At 37.8% G+C, this 18932-nt stretch overlaps 1 protein-coding gene across 1 annotated transcript in view; it reads left to right on the top strand.

The window, feature by feature from the left end:
* clmpa (CXADR like membrane protein a) overlaps positions 1-18932 on the top strand; it is a 135959-nt gene extending 117027 nt beyond the window's left edge. The window contains exons 5-8 of the mRNA XM_043676770.2: positions 2930-3097; positions 6360-6482; positions 8526-8667; positions 11024-18932. Of these exons, the coding sequence (XP_043532705.1) occupies positions 2930-3097; positions 6360-6482; positions 8526-8667; positions 11024-11309 (719 nt within the window). The 3' untranslated portion in view covers positions 11310-18932. The remainder of the gene's footprint in view (positions 1-2929; positions 3098-6359; positions 6483-8525; positions 8668-11023) is intronic.

Below are 18932 nucleotides of genomic sequence, written 5' to 3'. Positions count from 1 at the left end.
ACCAGAATGGAATGTGTTTTTTAGCCTTGCTCTGCTGTTCACATGAATGTTTATATCTGGAAAAGAGTATATCAGCTGGAAAAGTCTCCAGTTCGGTGAGTCTGCTCTGGGGTTACGTTTAACCGCCGAGCGTGGGTTGTTGGCAACCGCTCTACGAGAACTGACGGCTCCCAGTTCCGGTAACATGTAGAGTGAGTATAAGCCAGACCCGGGAGTCTGCTCCGGGGTTACGTTTAACCGCCGAGCGTGGGTTGTTGGCAACCGCTCTACGAGAACTGATGGCTCCCAGTTCCGGTAACATGTAGAGTGAGTATAAGCCAGACCCGTTGTAAGATGAGACCTGGTTTTGGCGACGCTGCGGGGAATAAAATGCTCATATTCTAGCAGACTCGCCTCTTGGTCGTTTGTTCTGTGTCAGATTACTCTCCTACGAACCTGACCTTGAGAATTTTTTAAAACATTTGGCGTAGTCGGCAGGATCAATCGCAATTGAGGAGAGATTTTGATACAGAACAATGTTTTGGAAAAAGACTAAGAAACCAGAAGAACAAACTGTGGAGGTCCCAACCGTCCCGGGATGGTATGACGTGGCAGTTTGTTTGAGAAATGGTGGGGGGCGACCGGAGGAACCCCAGGGTCGCTGCTGTCCACCCTTGAGAGGATCCCAGTCCTGCCGAAGAACCCCTTGCCTGGGGTACAGCGGAGGATGTGGGCATGTCCAAAAAGCTGAAGCGGAGTTAACAGAATTGAATGGGATTGAACTGAACTGAACTGAGTGGAACTGAACTGAATTGAACTGAAGTGAATCAAATTGAACGGAACAAAATGGAACTGAGCTAAATTGAATTGAAATGGACGGAACTGAATTGAACACAATTGAATTGAACTGAACAGACCTGAACTGAGCTGAATTGAACTACACTGAATTGACTGAACTGAAATTAACTGAAACGAATTGAACTGAATTAAGCATAATGTAACACATGTATTGGGCCAAGCAGTGGAATGTGGTGTAAAATTATGTCCCAATACATGTGTGAATCATAATGTAACACATGTATTGGGCCAAGCAGTGGAATGTGGTGAAACGGTTAAAAATTATGTCCCAATACATGTGTGAATCTAACCGGAATGGAGGTGTTGCTTAGTCCCGTGTGAATCTTATTACACACCTCCCCGTGTGAATCTTCTTATCTGTATGTAACCAGAATGGAATGTGTTTTTTAGCCTTGCTCTGCTGTTCACATGAATGTTTATATCTGGAAAAGAGTATATCAGCTGGAAAAGTCTCCAGTTCGGTGAGTCTGCTCCGGGGTTACGTTTAACCGCCGAGCGTGGGTTGTTGGCAACCGCTCTACGAGAACTGATGGCTCCCAGTTCCAGTAACATGTAGAGTGAGTATAAGCCAGACCCGTTGTAAGATGAGACCTGGTTTTGGCGACGCTGCGGGGAATAAAATGCTCATATTCTAGCAGACTCGCCTCTTGGTCGTTTGTTCTGTGTCAGACTACTCTCCTACGAACCTGACCTTGAGAATTTTTTAAAACAAACGTATACCTGCAATTCTCCAAAAACTCAACCCCTGTTTCCCAAATGCCTCAAAGTTTTATAATTAAGGAGAACCAATCATAAAACATAACAGCATAATATAAAAATAAGGACATGATATGTAACTTTAGAATGTAGCATGTTGAATGTTTGTGCTCGGTCCAGTTGTCTCCATTGAGAAGTTTCACTTTAACCTTGAGTGCCATCTGCTGTATGCTTAGAAGGAAGTCATGAAATAACTGTTGCAAATTTTTTTTCTAATCTTCTGCTCGAGGTTTGAGATTTTGCTTGTGAGGAAACACTAGAAAACTTTAGCGACTTTTTCTTAGAACTAAGAAGATTAATGGGAGACTGAAGAAAGATATAACACTGTCAGGGTTTTTATAAGGTTAGTCAATCAAGCTAAGCTATTTTCACTGGTTGGTGAGAAGGCATTTAACAGACAATGAACAAAAATTGAGGTTAGTAAAATTTACTTTATTTGGAGATCCGAATTCTATCAGAAATAGTGGTGGAAGCAGAATCCATAATAGTTTTTATAATGGAAATAAGTAAAAGAATATAAAGCTGATTAATGTGTAGCTTGATTTTGATCTCACGGTATTCCATTTGGTGTATATGCACTTTATTGAACAAAAGAATTATAACTGGATCCATTATGCTGTAACATGCCACTGTCCTTTAAAATGCACTCATACTTCAAATTTACAAATGCAGTATACTCACTGGCATTTAGAAGATTGAGAGGCAACCTTATTGAAACATATAACATTATTAGGAGATTGACAGAGTGGATGCAAAAAGGTTGTTTTTTGGGAAAGAAACAGCGGGCATGATCTCAGAGTAAGGAATTTAAGACAGAGATCAGGTGGAACTTATTCGCTCCAAGGGTAATGAGTCTGTGGAATTCTTTACCACACAATGCTGTAGAGATTGGAACTTTAAGTATTTTCAAGGCTGAAATAGATAGATTTTTAATCAGTAAGGCAGTCAAGATTCTGGGGAAAAGACAGGTAATGTGGAGTGAAGATTTTCAGATCAGCCATGATCTCATTTAATGGTGGAGCTATCTCCATGAGCTGAGTGGCTTACTACTGCTCCACATCTTATGGTCAAATGCAACTTTCTTGTTATCAATAGCAAACACTTACTTCTTATACTAATTTCAAAGACATATTGACAAACAGGAATTTATTGAAAGTCTATACAAGGATACAGTGCACAGAAATACCTGCAAGTAAGTAATATAGCTGAATTCCAGTAATTTACCTAATATGCAATGCTATTATCTATAAGAAAATTAATAAAAATGTCTGTTGTAAAAACTAATAATCTGATTAAAATCCGTGGTCTCAATTAAAATATTTCTGCTTTACTTCAGTCAAACCCTCCAAGCCTAAGTGTTGGATCCAAGGGAAACTACTGAAAGGGAATGATATCAAACTTCAGTGTAAATCTGACAAAGGCACCCAACCCATCTTGTATGAGTGGAAACCTGTTTCAGATACAGAAGAACATCAAGCAAAATTACACCCGAGTTTACACATAGGTTAGTGAATTAATGTTTTCAAAAACTGGATATGTTTCATACACACAGAAAGCACACAATCCAAATCAGGATGTTACATGTTTACCCTATTTCTGAACAGAATAATGTGTTTCAAATCAAATTTTTGCAGCTAAATTATTGGAACATTTAATAGGTTTTCAAAGTTTGTGAGAAGATTTGTAGCTCGGGTGCTCGTTGTTGTGGTTCTGTTCACCGAGCTGGGAATTTGTGTTGCAGATGTTTCGTCCCCTGTCTAGGTGACATTCTCAGTGTTTGGGAGCCTCCTGTGAAGTAATTCTGTGATCTTTCCTCCACCATTTGTAGTGGTTTGAATCTGCTGCTTCCGGTTGTCAGTTCCAGCTGTCCGTTGCAGTGGTCAGTATATTTGGTCCAGGTCGAATGTGCTTATTGATTGATTCTTTGGATGAGTGTCATGCCTCTAGGAATTCCCTGGATGTTCTCTATTTGGCTTGTCCTATAATAGTAGTGTTGTCCCAGTCGAATTCATGTTGCTTGTCATCTGCGTGTGTGGCTACTAAGGATAGCTGGTCGTGTCGTTTCGTGGCTAGTTGGTGTTCATGGATGCGGATCGTTAGCTGTCTTCCTGTTTGTCCTATGTAGTGTTTTGTGCAGTCCTTGCATGGGAATTTGTACACTATATTGGTTTTGCTCATGCTGGGTATCGGGTCCTTCGTTCTGGTGAGTTGTTTTCTGAGAGTGGCTGTTGGTTTGTGTGCTGTTATGAGTCCTAGTGGTCGCAGTAGTCTGGCTGTCAGTTCAGAAATGCTCTTGATGTATGGTAGTGTGGCTAGTCCTTTGGGTAGTGGCATGTCCTCGTTCCGTTGTCTTTCCCTTCGGCATCTGTTGATGAAATTGCACGGGTATCCGTTTTTGGCGAATACATTGTATAGGTGTTCTTCTTCCTCTTTTTGCAGTTCTGGTGTACTGCAGTGTGTTGTGGCCTTTTGAACAGTGTCTTGATGCAACTTCTTTTGTGTGTGTTGCCACTCTCAGACAACAACTCACCAGAATGAAGGACCCGATACCCAGCATGAGCAAAACCAATGTAGTGTACAAAATCCCATGCAAGGACTGCACAAAACACTACATAGTACAAGCAGGAAGACAGCTAACGGTCCGCATCCATGAACACCAAGTAGCCACAAAACAACACGACCAGCTATCCTTAGTAGCCACACACGCAGATGACAAGCAACATGAATTCGATTGGGACAACACTACTGTTATAGGACAAGCCAAACAGAGAACATCCAGGGAATTCCTAGAGGCATGGCACTCATCCACAGATTCAATCAATAAGCATATCGACCTGGACCCAATATACCGACCTCTGCAATGGACAGCTGGAACTGACAACCGGGAGCGGCAGATTCAAACCACTACAAATGGTGGAGGAAAGACCACAGAAGCGCTTCACAGGAGGCTCCCAAACACTGAGGATGTCACCTAGACAGGGGACGAAACGCCTGCAACACAAATTCCCAGCTTGGCGAACAGAACCACAACAATTTAATAGGTCTGCCAGCATCTATTACAAGAATAGGTGAGTTAGTTCTTCAGGTGCCGAATGATCATTGCAAGTGGAAGTTAATAGAGACAAACAGCATTTAGAAATAAAAGCTATACATCTGTGATACCTTCCAACCTGAATAGAATTGACAGGTTTTATTTATTCATTAATGGGATATGGGTGTTGTTGGTAAGACCAGCATTTGTTGCCCATCCCTCATTGCCTTTGAAAAAATGGTGGTGAGATGCTTTGAACTGCTGTCCATCTAGTGCATGTCCACCCAGAGTGCTGTTAGGAAGTTCCTAGATTTTGACCCAGACATAATGAAGGAACAATGATACAGTTCCAAGTTAGGGTGATGTGTGGCTTGGAGGAGAGCTTGCAGATACTGTTCTCCTACTACTGCTACCCTTGTCCTTTTAGGTAGTAGAGATTATGAGTTTGGAATGTGCTTGGTGAATAGGGAGAAAGTGATTGTTTAAGATGGTGGGTAACATGCCAATTAAGCAGGCTGCTTTTACCTGGATGGTATCAAGTTCCTTGCATATTGTTGGAGCTGCATTCAGCAACAATAGTGGAGAGTATTCCATCGCACTCCTTGTAGAGATGGTAACAGAAGTTAAGTTACCACAGGATGTCTAGCTTCTAACCTGTTCTTTTAGCCACAATATTTATATGACTGATACAGTTCAGTTCCGGATCGATAACTCCCTGGATGTTGATAGTGGGGAATTCAGTGATGGTAATATTATTGAATTTTAAGGTGAAATATTATTCTCCCCATCATTGTTGGTTGGTCTGCTGAGTGTTTTCAGCATTTTCTTTTACTTTAATTCAAATTTCCAACAGTTACAGTAATTTATGGAATTAATAAAGAAATTAAATTAAAAAACAACACTACTGTCAAAATATCCAAAATATGTAACTGTGAGGATGCTTTCCTTTTGGAGTCATGACCTCCTAGATTTTTCATAATTTTAATAATTTGGAATGGTACCTTGTTAAGGGTGGGCATTAGAAGTTAAAACAATGCTCTTCAATTTTTCAATGCTTTGTAACCAAAAAAAACTGGTAATTTATCATTGTATTGTCTAATTTGTTATGATAGACATCTTAATGCCTGAGAACAACACAAACAATTTGATTCAGAGTCAAGCCAAGCCAAACTCTCCCTCCTTGGACTACTCCATTCATCAAGTCCAAAATTCAACACTGGCAGGCGATGGAGGACTGCAGAAAACAGGAACAGGGAGTTATAACCACAATTTCCCTCAGGCAGAGCTCATGAATGCTGCTCTAACAGAAAGGCAGATGCAGATGTGCTTTAAAACATAGATGTAACTCAAAAGAAATCTTATTTTTGGACCACTCACATACTTGTGAGTGTACAATAATTACGTGGCACTGACACAGAACAAAGAGCAGGTTGTCTGCTTGTCTTATTGGCAGGAAGAATGACATGTACATAAGAGGCACACTTGCAGAAGAAAGAAAGAAAAAAATCTCAGAGATAAAGAGTTCAGAATGGGAACTTAATTTAGTGAAAATATTTGATATCATTGGAAATTATTCAAATTTATTCAGCAAACAATGATAGAAATTTTACAATGTTACTGACATTTTACAGTTTTCATTTACAGCAATGTACTCTGAAGTAACCTTTCAGTTATTGACTTATCAAATGCTTTGCACAGAATTCGCCATTTAACAAGAATGTACTTTCTTCTTCAGATTCAAAAACTCCTGAAATGCTTTTGCTGAAGAATTTGAGCCAGATGAATGCTGGTCTATACAAGTGCAGTGCCATAAATGAAGCAGGAGAAGAAAACTGCATTGTTAATGTTGTAATTATGAGTGAGTCATCAATCTGAATAAATTACATCAAAGAACTTGGGAATTGCACCCAAAAATGCACTACCAAACAACTTAAATCGGATTTATTCACAGTTGCCCGGATTTTGGTGTTGTAATGATAATGAAATACTATATGCTCACTATAGTGAGCATATAGTATTGTTACTCTGTGAAATTTACATTTTGTTGTGGGCCTATATGATGCTAAAAGGGGAACTCAAAAAGTTGCTGCTAATGATTATGAACTCCTCTTTCTGTGGACTGTCACCTTGCTGTGATGGAGAAACTTGAGTATTCCATTGATCATAAGAGCGATGTTGTCAGGAGTTCTGAATTCCTGGCAAGTTCTGATGTTATGATGGTAGGGTGAGAGGAGAGGTACCAGACAAAGTACAGTCCAAAGCAAGATCTCAACAGTGATCCAGGCACTTGTTACACATGTGATACCAACAGTTGCAATGGCAAGTGAAGGATGCAGCTTTTGGGAGATCCCCACTCATTGAGGTTTTCTTGCCATCGGAGCCAGATCTAGCTTCTGTCAAGGACCAAATGAGTGTTGAATGTGCAACAGCATTCCCATTTTAAAATATGTCCCACAAAAGGCATCTATCTAGACCAAGGACCTCCTAGTAACACCTGCCAAATGTTGGGCTGTAAGAACAGGCTCATCAGCCACACAAGGAACTATAGAACTCATGACATGGAATTTCTGAGATGGGCAATAATACATGTTTTAGAGTGATTGCTGATGACGACAGCATGCTCCTCTGCTTTCAAAGCCGTATTGATAAAAATTGTTTGGAAATCACTGGATTGAAATAAATTTACATTTATTCCATTCTGTGCGCAATGAAAATATTGAAAAACTTAAACCTTGTTGACTAAAATCTTATTGTCGAATCATATTGTTGGGATACTAATATAACTTTATGGAGTCAGATTTTTCTATCCCATGATTAAAAAACAGTTTAATTTTAAGTTTAGTAACATTTTACAATTTCCAGCTTTATCTAGTGTATGTTGCAGCCTTTATTTTTCTTTTTGTAAAACAATGAATGATAAAACCAGTTTGCTACTTTCTGGTTTACTGTCTTGTGAGACGTCCTCTGTGTCAGTGGTTACTTTGCCTGTTTGATGGCGTCATTGTTGCTGGATGCTGGAGCTTCCCTGTAGTTGGCATCAGAAATTAATACCAGGAAAGGAAAAATCCACATTGCAAAGTTCATGAGATGTTTCCACACAGCATTTGTTTTATTCAATGGATGAAGGTGTTGCTGACTCGGCCAGCATTTATTGCCCAACCCTAATTGCCCAGAGGGCAATTAAGACTCAACCACATTGCTGTGGGTCTGGAGTCATGTGTAGGTTAGACCAGGTAAGGATGGCAGTTTCTTACCCTAAAGGACATTAGTGAATCAGACAGGTTTTTACCAACATTTGTTCATGGTCATCATGAGACTCCTTTAATTCTAGATTTTTATTGAATTCAAATTTCACCTGCTGCCATGGCAGGATTTGAGCCCAGGTTTCCAGAACATTACCCAGGTCTCTGGATTAACAGTCCAGTGATAATATCATTCGGCCATTGCCTCCCTGCAGGGAGCATAATTGCTTCAACACTGACAACAAAATCTGGGCTAATGAAACTTATAGTGACAAAGAACCAATTATGATATTTTATGGGGAAAATAAAAATATTTGTGCCGCATGACTGCATTTTACATTCAGCGTGTGCCACGTTAAAAAACAGTTTAAAACATTATCTGTTTAAGTAAGGTCTGTAACCTGCTTAACTATGAGAAGTTCAATCTGTTAGAAAGGCAAAATAGAAATTCTGAATTCACAATTATCATATAGATCAATAACGAGCATAGAGCAGGAAAAAAAACAAGTTAATGGAAAATATATGTTGTGATAAATTCACAAAGATAAGTATTAATGGAAACCCACAGTTTGCTAAAATAACCATAAGCATCCTTTTATGCACATTAATCTAGTTGGACATGGATATCAATATTAATTTGTCTGCTTATTTTTTTCCAGATGAGCTCGATCCTTGGATCATTGCTGCTGCTGTTATTGGAGTCATAGTTGGGCTATTATTAATCTTCCTAATCATCTGGTTGACACTGTACCTGAAAGAAAAGCATAAATATGAGGAAGAAGAAACTCCAAATGAGATCAGGTAAAGTGGTAATGTGGTCAAAACGATACACATGATCACCCAGTTAACCTGGAGATTTGAATATTGACCATGACCTTGTCACCAAAATCAATCTGAGGGAAACGTACTGAAATTAACATTTTTTTAGTCAAAGGAGACTGAAACCAATTAACAAGACCTGTATGTCCTGTTTGATTTATACCTTTATGAAAAGTCTATATGTTGGAGATAGTAAATAAAATCACCTACAATTATCCAGCTTAAAGAGAGTAAATCAAAATATACAAATGAGCTATATTTCATTCAACTTTTTTTCAGCAGACCTCAAGAGCTGGGTTTGTAACTGGAACAAGAAAACATTCCCTCCCTCTATCTCTGCTCTCTCAGGAATTGCATTGAATTGGAACAATGTCTGAAAATTGATAACTCAAAAATATCTGCATATTTCAATGCTGCCACTGATCCAGAAATTCCTAACCAACTGTGATCTCATTTAAAACCTGATAGCTCAGGAATACCCTTAGAATGTAAAACTATACATGCTTTTGTCTTTCAAAAAAGGGTTAGTGAGCTTGAAACATTATCTTTGCTCTTCCTGCCACAGATGCTGCCAAACCTATAGATTTGCTCTCTCACTTTCTATTTAATTTCAGAGCTCCAGCATCCATAGTATTTAGCTTTTATTTTATTTACAATCTTTTTGGGCTGAACGTTATCCCCTTTATTACTTGGTAAATGTTTCTGTGTATGTTTGATGCTTCATCATATTTTTCTTGCAGCTGAGGAAGTCACAAGGTTTCTCTTCTTTCACTCAAGAAAACCTTATCATTCTCTCCTTATTGCTTCTGGTAAACTTGTTAAAGACAATTTAATTAGAGTGAAATATAGCTGCATGATAAAAATTTAAAGCATTTTGATGTAACCAACTGAGGAAGGTGAAAAGAGAGGAGCTAATTCACCTCTCCTCACCTGATCATAACATAGTTGCAAAAAGATTTCATGGTATAAAAAGCAAAGAGAGTGCTCATGGCTGTAAAAATACAAAAGGTCTGTCCATTGTCGAAATGAATATCAAAAATAATGAACAGTTATATCCAAAAAGCAAAGCCCTGAGACACAAAATTAAGATTGGCATATGCAAACATGCAAAAACAAAATGGGGGCACTATATTATTTCCAGAATTATCAGCATTCTGCTTTGCAGACTCTTCAACCTTGTTTCCTGAGTAAACATATGGCAAGATCTACCACTGAACAACCCATATTAACTTTGAATCACCCAAGCTCATGCAAGTTCAGAATGGTTGCTTAACTGGAGGAAGGGCTGCCAATTATAAACCCAGAATAATATTACATGCTACAGGACTGTGGACCAGATAGACAATAAGGAACCACGATCCTGCCACTTGAGCAGCCTTTGACAAATATTCAGTTCATTCCTGAACAAAGTCCGTCTAAACAATGTTTACCGACATTTGTACAACTGTCATCTCCATTACAGTTCAAAAGACACCAATGTACTCAGATATCTATTAGAATCAAATGAATAATTACAAAACAGAAGGAGACCATTCAGCCCAACCTGTCTCTTAATTAATCTCAAGTTAAATTAATCCCACGTGCCCAGTCTTTCATCATAGCCTGCTGGATTTTCCTCATCAGGCGATTATCGAATCCCAGTTTGAAAGCCATACTTTAATCTGCCTCAACCACATTCTCAGGCTATGCATTCCAGATCCTAACAATGCATAAAAATGCTTTTCCTTATGTCACTTTTGGTTCTCACCATGAACACATAAGCAGACAGCTGTCAGGAAATGCTTCTTCAAATAATTTTCCTTTTGAATGCCACACTCTCAATATGTTGCTGTCAAAAATGGAACTCTTTACTCCAAGCATTAGCATTGTGTGTTCAACAACTCTTTACTCCTCAACTGAGGAGAACAAGACACCGATTACTGACTCACCAACAGAGGAATCCAAGATTTGTAGGAATGGGCCAACTCAGGCACATATGGGAAGAATGGGAGCAGCCTCTATCATGATTGCATACTCTCAAAGCAGCTGGCTACGTCGACCATTTGAAGTGTGCATATTTCTATTAAACAAATACAAATCATATTGTTACAAAAATAATTGAAATTCACCATTTGTCTCATTCTTCCTTTCCATGATGAGGGACTAGCATCCACTTACCTGCTTCATGGTGGTTAAACTCAGAAAACTCAGCAGTGGTAATTCTAAACAGAAATTAAATCCATTGATCTGCTTTACCATTTAAGAATTTGTTCCAAAGCTAGATTCTTTGCTTCTTCACATTCCAAATTCAAACCTTGATTTATATATTTTAAACATTTTTTTTCATTGCACTGAACAGGGAAGATGCTGAGGCGCCAAAAGCAAAGCTCATTAATTCACCATCTTCAGTGGGGACAGGAAGCACAGGATCTGGTTCCTGTTCAGTCAATTCTGTCAAAAATGCAACGCTTTACCCCAAGCAGCCTCAAACATCATCAACTGAGGAGAACAAGACACCTATTACTTACTCACCAATAGAGGAGGCCACTATCGATAGGAATGGGCCAACTCAGGCACATATGAAAAGAATGGGAGGAGTTCCTGTCATGATACCTGCCCAAACAAGGGCTTTTCAGACTGTATGAGCATTAATTGGGGGGAAATATTCTCCAACTAATGTACTGGGAAGTTTCATCAACTTTGGAAACAGTTGAACTTAAAGCTGGAAAGTCTGACCTGCAATCTGCCCATGTCTGAAATTTGACATCAGTGAATTTTGTTGACTAAACAGGATTGATTTACTTAGGCACCTTCTCACATACTGATTGCATTAGGGACAAAGTCCAGAAAAAAATAGATTTCTATTGAACAGATGAATCTACTTTGCACAATAGAAGTTCTGAGGCTGGCTTCACTGATTCTTACACAAAGACAGACACACATAGACACACATATATAAAAACACACAATTCTAATTGAATTCTGTCTGAATTTGCTGAACTTGTGGAATGTTGAGAAACAAATGATATTTTAATGTTGCCCAGAGCTGGGGAAATAAATGACTTATTCCAGAATGTTCTGAAAGAAAACTGGGATAAATTCAAGATTCTCGGCTTGCCGCTGGTTTGGTTTTGTAAAATGTACATCAGGACTTTCCAGTGGACATCCCAACCTACAGGCTATAATAGGATTCCTCTATGATTGTAGGCTGTGCACATGTTATACTCTCAGAGAAGGACTCTAATGGAGAATAATCTTTGAACTGGGAATCCACAATAAGTAGTGCATTTTCATTTATTTGAAACTATACAGGCACCACAACACTAATTTCATTAGATACAGCTTAGTAAAAATGATACTGGAGGATATTGCTACTGGCAAAATAATTCAGAGGTTACATATCTTTAAATGGACCAATAATGACAATTTATGCCAAATGATATACAAAATTTAAGTTGGTATGGAGCCTGCAAAAACTAGGGATAAACGTTCTGCTGATTTTTCATGCAAACTTGACAATCATACAGTTCATGTGGTTATTGCTTTTAAATCAAAGAAACATATGAGTAATACAGGCATGGCACATATCTTATGATCAACTTTTAATATCTTTGCTATTCAAAGGTGAGTGATTGACAACACAACTTTATTTCTTCTTTAACTTTAATGTACTAACCACTCTCTTGATAAATAGGTTTCTCTGAATTCTTTACAGTATTTTGTACTTATGGTTTTTAGTTTTGAACATCTTCTCTATCACTACACAATGAAATCCCTTCAGTGTTTCAAAGTACTCTATTAAGTGATCAAATGTTGCTATAGCATGAATCAAGTTGTATTGAAGATCAAACTGCACCTTCACGTGCTTTGGTTGATATCAATTACACTTAGTGAATTACATTTCAACAGAAATATTAAGGGTAACAGAACATTGGTTGATGCTATTGAATTTTTGTTATGTACTTTTTGCTAACTCTAGTACATACTATTTTCCTTAACAATGTCAAGAAATAGGGCAAAGTTTTTTTGAGAGAGTGAGATTTTTCCAAAAAAAGGAATAGGGAGGAGTAGAAATCATCTTCAGAAACTATTGTGGCCCTGATAAGAATATAAGAACATAAGAACTAGGAGTAGATCTTCTGGCCCTTGCTCCACCATTCAATCAGATCATGGCTAATCTTTTCATGGACTCAGCTCCACTTAACTCCATTTTCACCATATCCCTTAATTCCTTTATTTTTCAAAGAAGTATCTACCTTAGCTTTAAAAGTGATTACTGAAGTAGTGTCAACTACTTCCCTAGGCAAGGAATTCCATAGATTCACAACCTTCTGGGTGAAGAAGTTCCTTCTCAGTTCAGTTCTAAACCTGCTTTCTCTAGTCTTGAGGCCATACCCTCTTGCCCTAGTCTCACCTACTAGTGGAAACATCCTGTCTATTTCTATTTTATCGATTACCTTCGTAATTTTATATGTTTCTATAAGATCCCCCCTCATTCTCCTGAATTCCAATGAATATAATCTCAATCTACTCAGCCTCTCCTCATAAGCCAACCCCATCAACTCCAGAATCAACCTAGTAATCAATACAACTCTCTTCCTGTTTCATTTTGCTGGTGTTGAGTAATCACTCATAAAATGCTTCGCCCCAATGCTAAATGTCATTATTGTTATCTACTATCCACATGTGCTTATATGTTGTTTTTAGCCTGCCAAAAATTATACATTTGAAAGGCATTAAATCTCCCTCGAATACAAGGGTTTGCATTTCAAATTTTGTTGCCTCTGGCTTAGTAGAGACAATGGCCTCAAAATTGCTGTCAAAGTAACAGCGAGGTTATTAATGATGTGCAAGTACCACTGCACCTTCAGATGAAGGCAGCTATACAAAACACAGAAGTGAATATTTTGTTGTCAGTCAACACCTGAAAGAAAACTATTGGGGAGATTCCTTCCTTCAGGTTTTAATTAGCTGTATATTGTTTCAAACTTCAATTCTTTGTTCTGTCTCTGTTTTCTCTTTTGCATGTTTTTAATTTAATTAATTAGACAATGCATTCATCCACTCCAAACTCCACTTCCTGATTCAGCCTGTGTGCTGTTCATTTAACTTGATTAAGAAAATGCACAATTATTTGCCCTCTTCATCCAGGTGGTTGATGCCTGTTAGAAAATGTTGCACTCTTTCCATCTCATACTTTCAGTGACTTTAAAATACCATGGAGATGAACAGCTTTATGGGAGTATAGCAATAGAAGTATAGCAATTTTTTGTCCTGTTATTGTATTATTTGGTTCATGACTTGTCTAACTGAACAATGGGCTCTGTGTACTGCATTTTACAAAACTGGCTTCTGCCAATTAATTTAAAATAGTTGATCATGAATAATTACTTTTCAGATTTATTGTTTTTTGCTTAATCTCATCCAAGAACTTTGCAATTTACAGAGTGTATTTTTCAATGCAGACTTTTATTCAATAATAGACTTATAATCCCTAAAGATTGGGTGCGGACACCATACAAAGACATGTAGTTATTAACAATACTGTAAAAAGACCATGGAGTTCATAACTTGTAGAGCTTAGAAATTCACATTGGTCCAATGTATGGGATATTGTGCAACACATTGGAATTCAGGGACATGGGCCAAATACTGTTCAGAGCCAGTGTGTTCATGTCATTCACACAGTAAGAACTCAGATGGTCTCCACTTACTAAGATTCACCACACAACTTAACCAGGGGAAGTTGTAGTGTGCAGGCATGTGTATTCCTATGTCTTTAACAACAATGTGAATTTTGATGGAGTAAAATTTAGCAACTTTGAAAAATATATTAAAAACAACTGCTAATTTGGTAAGTGCATATTCAAAAACAAAAATAAACAGATAAGTGTATTCTGCCTGAGAAAACCTCAAGTGATTCAATATGTAAATCTATTCAGAAGAGACAGAAAAATTTAATTGGGAGTTCTACCAGATGCAAACAGATTTGGACTTTGTGTTTACTTTTATTTTTATATATGTTTATGTAGTTAGAAACCTGTGTATCCATTGATCCATAAATATTTGCTTAAAAACTGTCTTTTGTTTGGAACAGCCAAATTCCATGGTTTTTGTTGTTAAAGAGTGGAATTCAAATGCAGCACTTGATGATATTAGTATTGAAAATATTGGCTCATTGCATTTTCTCTCATGAGCTTAGGAAGTTGCAAAATCTTGGTATGCCCAGTACAACTTAATCGAGGAACATTCTGAATGTTTGGACATCAGTGACATTATATTTGCTCAATCAATCAAATTACATACAAAATAAAACCATTGGAGATTTGTTTGCTGCTGGTTTCAGCTGTTACAGGGCAAAGTTTATTCATTTGATTTTCCTCACTCAGTATTGTGAAAATTAATTACCAGGCCCTCGCATTAGATCCTGTCAACCACTAGTTAGTAGTGCATCTGTGAAAGATTTTGTTGTTAATTTTAAACATTCTGAAAGAAACTAGCAAAGATTTGAATTTTTGGCTTAAAGGGATAGGAAGCAAAAGCCTTTTACAAAAGGATCTTTTGAAAGGGAAATAATGCTCAACTATGAACTGCTTTAATATTTATTGTTACAATAATCACAAAGCACCAAATCAGAACACTATCAACTATCCAACACTTCCCTTGCAATTGTGCTTTATCACTCAATTATAGGACAGTTTTCAAAATATTTTATGTAAGTATAATCTTTATGTTGAATTGTATCAGTCAAATATGAAATTGGAGGTTCATAAGTGTATAACAAAGCTGCAAAATATTGACTGTATTTCCCATTTTTAAAAGACACTCTTTCCTTGCTATTGAGTGCACCACATCATACAGACTTCCTGAGGTGTGAGGACAGGCCTCAACCACTGGAGCTCATTATGCAAATAGTAAACATACCAGAGCAGTTTGTGATGCTTCCCATAATTTTCCACTCTCCTGTGATGAAGACTGTGACATTTAGGTGGTGCTCCATCTACTCCAATTCCCTCCAAACCCACATGACTATATCCGATATCATTTTTGTGAATCTAAATCCTAGTATATTTAATACCAATGTGTCAGGAATTGATATTGATTTTAAATTATCTTAGATGTACCAGTTATAGAGATATAGAGTCACTGAGTCATACAACAGGAAAGAGTTCCTTTGGTCCAACTCATTTGCACCGACCAGACATCCCAATCTGACCTTATCCCACTTGCCAGCATTTGACCCATATCCCTTTAAACCCTTCATATTCATATACCCATCCAGATGCCTTTTATATGTTGTAATTGTATCCAACTCCACCACATCCTCTGGCAGTTCATTTCATACGTGCACCACCCTCTGCATGAAAATGTTACACTTAGGTCCTTTTAAAATCTTTCCCCTCTCACCTTACACCTATGCCCTCTAGTTTTTGATTCCCCCACCACAGAGAAAAAACACTTTGTCTATTTACTCTGGCTATGATCCTCATGGTTTTATAAACTTCTAAAAGGTCATCCCTCAGCCTCTGACATTCCAGAAAAAAACAGCCCCAGTTTCCCCCAATAACTCAAATCCTTCAGTCCCTGCAATTTCCTTGTGAATCTTTTCTGCACCCTCTGAAGTTTAACAACATCCTTCCTATGGGAGGGTGACCAGAATTGCACACAGTATTATAAAAATGGCCTCACCAATGTCCTGTGCAGTCGCAACATGACATTCCAGCTCCTGTACTCAAATGAAAGCAAGCATGTCAAACGCCTTCATCACCACCCTGTCTACCTGTGACTCCACTTTCCAAGAACTGTGCGCTTGCATCTGTAGGTCTCTTTGTTCGGTAACACTCCCCAGAGCCCCACCATTTAGGTAGCACGGTGGCACAGTGGTTAGCACTGCTGCCTCACAGTGCCAAAGACCTGGGTTCAATTCCCACCTCAGGCGACTGACTGTGTGGAGTTTGCACATTCTCCCCGTGTCTGTGTGGTTTCCTCCGGCTGCTCTGGTTTCTTCCCACAGACCAAAAGTGTGCAGGTTAGATGAATTGGCCATACTAAATTGCCCGTATTGTTAGGTGTAGGGGAATGGGTCTGGGTGGGTTACGCTTCGGCGGGTCAGTGTGGACTTGTTGGGCCGAAGGGCCTGTTTCCACACTGTAAGTGAGTAATCTAATTAACCTGCCTAACCAAAATGCAATACCGCCCATTTATCTAAATTAAACTCCATCTGCCACTTCTTGGTCCATCTGGTCAAGGTTCCATTTTACTCTGAGATAATCTTCTTCACTGTTCACTACACCACCTATTTTGGTATCATCTGCAAACTTACTAACTGTATCTCTTATATTCGCTTCGAAATCATTTATATAAATGACGAAAAGCAGTGGACAATCCTTGTGGCATACTAATGGTCACAGGCCTCCAGTCTGAAAAACAACCCTCTACCGCCACCCTCTGACTCCAACACTCATGCCAATTTTGTATCCAATTGGCTAGTTCCCCCTGGATCCCATGTGATCTAACCTTACTAACCAGTCTACAATGTGGAACCTTGTTGAATGTCTTGCTGAATCCATATAGACATCTACCGCAATTTGTCACCTCTTCAAAAAACTCAATCAAGTTAGTGAGACAGGATTTCTAACACATAAAGCCATGTTGATTATCTCTAATCAGTCCCTGCTTTTCCAAATACATTTAAATCCTGTCTCTCAGAATCCCCTCCAACAACTTATCCACCACTGATGTCAGGCTCATTGGTCTATAATTCCCTGGCTTTTCTTTACTGCCTTTTTTAATCATGGCATGCATTTGCCAATCTCTTCCTGCACATCTTTGCCATATTAGCATGTTTATTTTTAAATTTTATGTGTACAAAATGGAATAGTAGAAACTATATAGTTTAGAAAGTGTTAAACACTAAATATAACAGATAAAAAAATAATGATTTGAATGCTGGAAATTTGAAATCAAATCAGAAAGGTAAGTAATGTGTAGCAAGCCCAATGGTATCTGATAAGAGTAGAGCCAGGCTGACAAAGCATCTTCACCCAACATATGAACCTAGATTTTCTTTCAGTTGTTGATGGGTCTGCTCTGAATTTACAGATTGTTTTCTTTTTTTATTGCATGCTTATAGATTAAAATATTTGAAGGTTACAATCTTATATTTGTACCACATCAAAAATAATTTGAGAAACAATAATTCCCTTTTTTTAATGTAGGGAAGGCTTACTTTGTGCATTTTATGTTTTGTTCTTTTTTTTGTCCACAAACTTTATACTGCCAGATTTCAGAACTGCCATTTCCACTCACCAGCTGTCCTCGACAGTTTTACATTGACAGATTTACATACTAAGACAAGATAATGAAATTCATGTATAATCAGCAACCAACGATATAGTCCAAGGCTTGTAACTATAACACCTAGAGATTCATTAATGTGATTAAATAAAATTCTAACATAAAATTGTAGTAAAGATACTCGGATAATTGATGCCAGCTTTCCTCAAGGCATCCGGGATTCTAATTAATTGCAAGCTGTTGTAGTTAAAAACAAATGATTAAAAAAATTACATTGGACTAACACTTGGTGGTAAATTAAATGCCAGCATTTGTTTGTTCAGAAGTCTGTACTTTTCTGTTGTTCTTTTTGATAGTATTTCAAACTACATGTTAACTAAGCACTGTAAGAGTAACTTGCATCTAACTCTAGTGGGAAATATTTCATTTAAGATAAACCTTTTATATTTAACGTTCAATAGGTACTATGTGTAAAGGTTTAATTTGTCCAAGGTGTGAAAAAAAATTCTTGCTGCAGAAAACTGAGAGTCAGTCCTGAATAATAGTCATATGCTAGAAAGAGAAACTCTAAAATTGAGTAAATGGAGATTTAATTGTCTTATTGAAATGAAATCATTGTGATACACTCAAAGGGATAAAGAAAACTCAGTGACAATTGCACTCTGTGGTACTTTTTGTCTTTTTGGTTATTTTAAGTTTCTTTTGCTCTAAATACTTCAGTTAGATTTTAAAAAAAGGTCTATGAGGGATTATCTTTAAACTGTTGTGTACAATGCATGCAAACATTTCATTGCATAGTATAAGAGAAATGACACTGTATCTTGGAGAATGGGGCACATATTCGTGTAAATAGTTTTTCATTCAAGGGCAAATGTATATTTTTATAACTTACCACAGTATTTCCTGGTTTGAATGTTGTAATATTCTCCAATAAAATGATGAATGTAATTTATCTTGTGATTTTGTATTTT

Source organism: Chiloscyllium plagiosum, unplaced genomic scaffold, assembly GCF_037043375.1.
Source record: "Chiloscyllium plagiosum isolate Xiang-an unplaced genomic scaffold, Cpla_swu_hap1 HiC_scaffold_29, whole genome shotgun sequence".
NCBI lineage: Eukaryota > Metazoa > Chordata > Chondrichthyes > Orectolobiformes > Hemiscylliidae > Chiloscyllium > Chiloscyllium plagiosum.
This window is presented reverse-complemented; position numbering and strand designations above follow the sequence as displayed.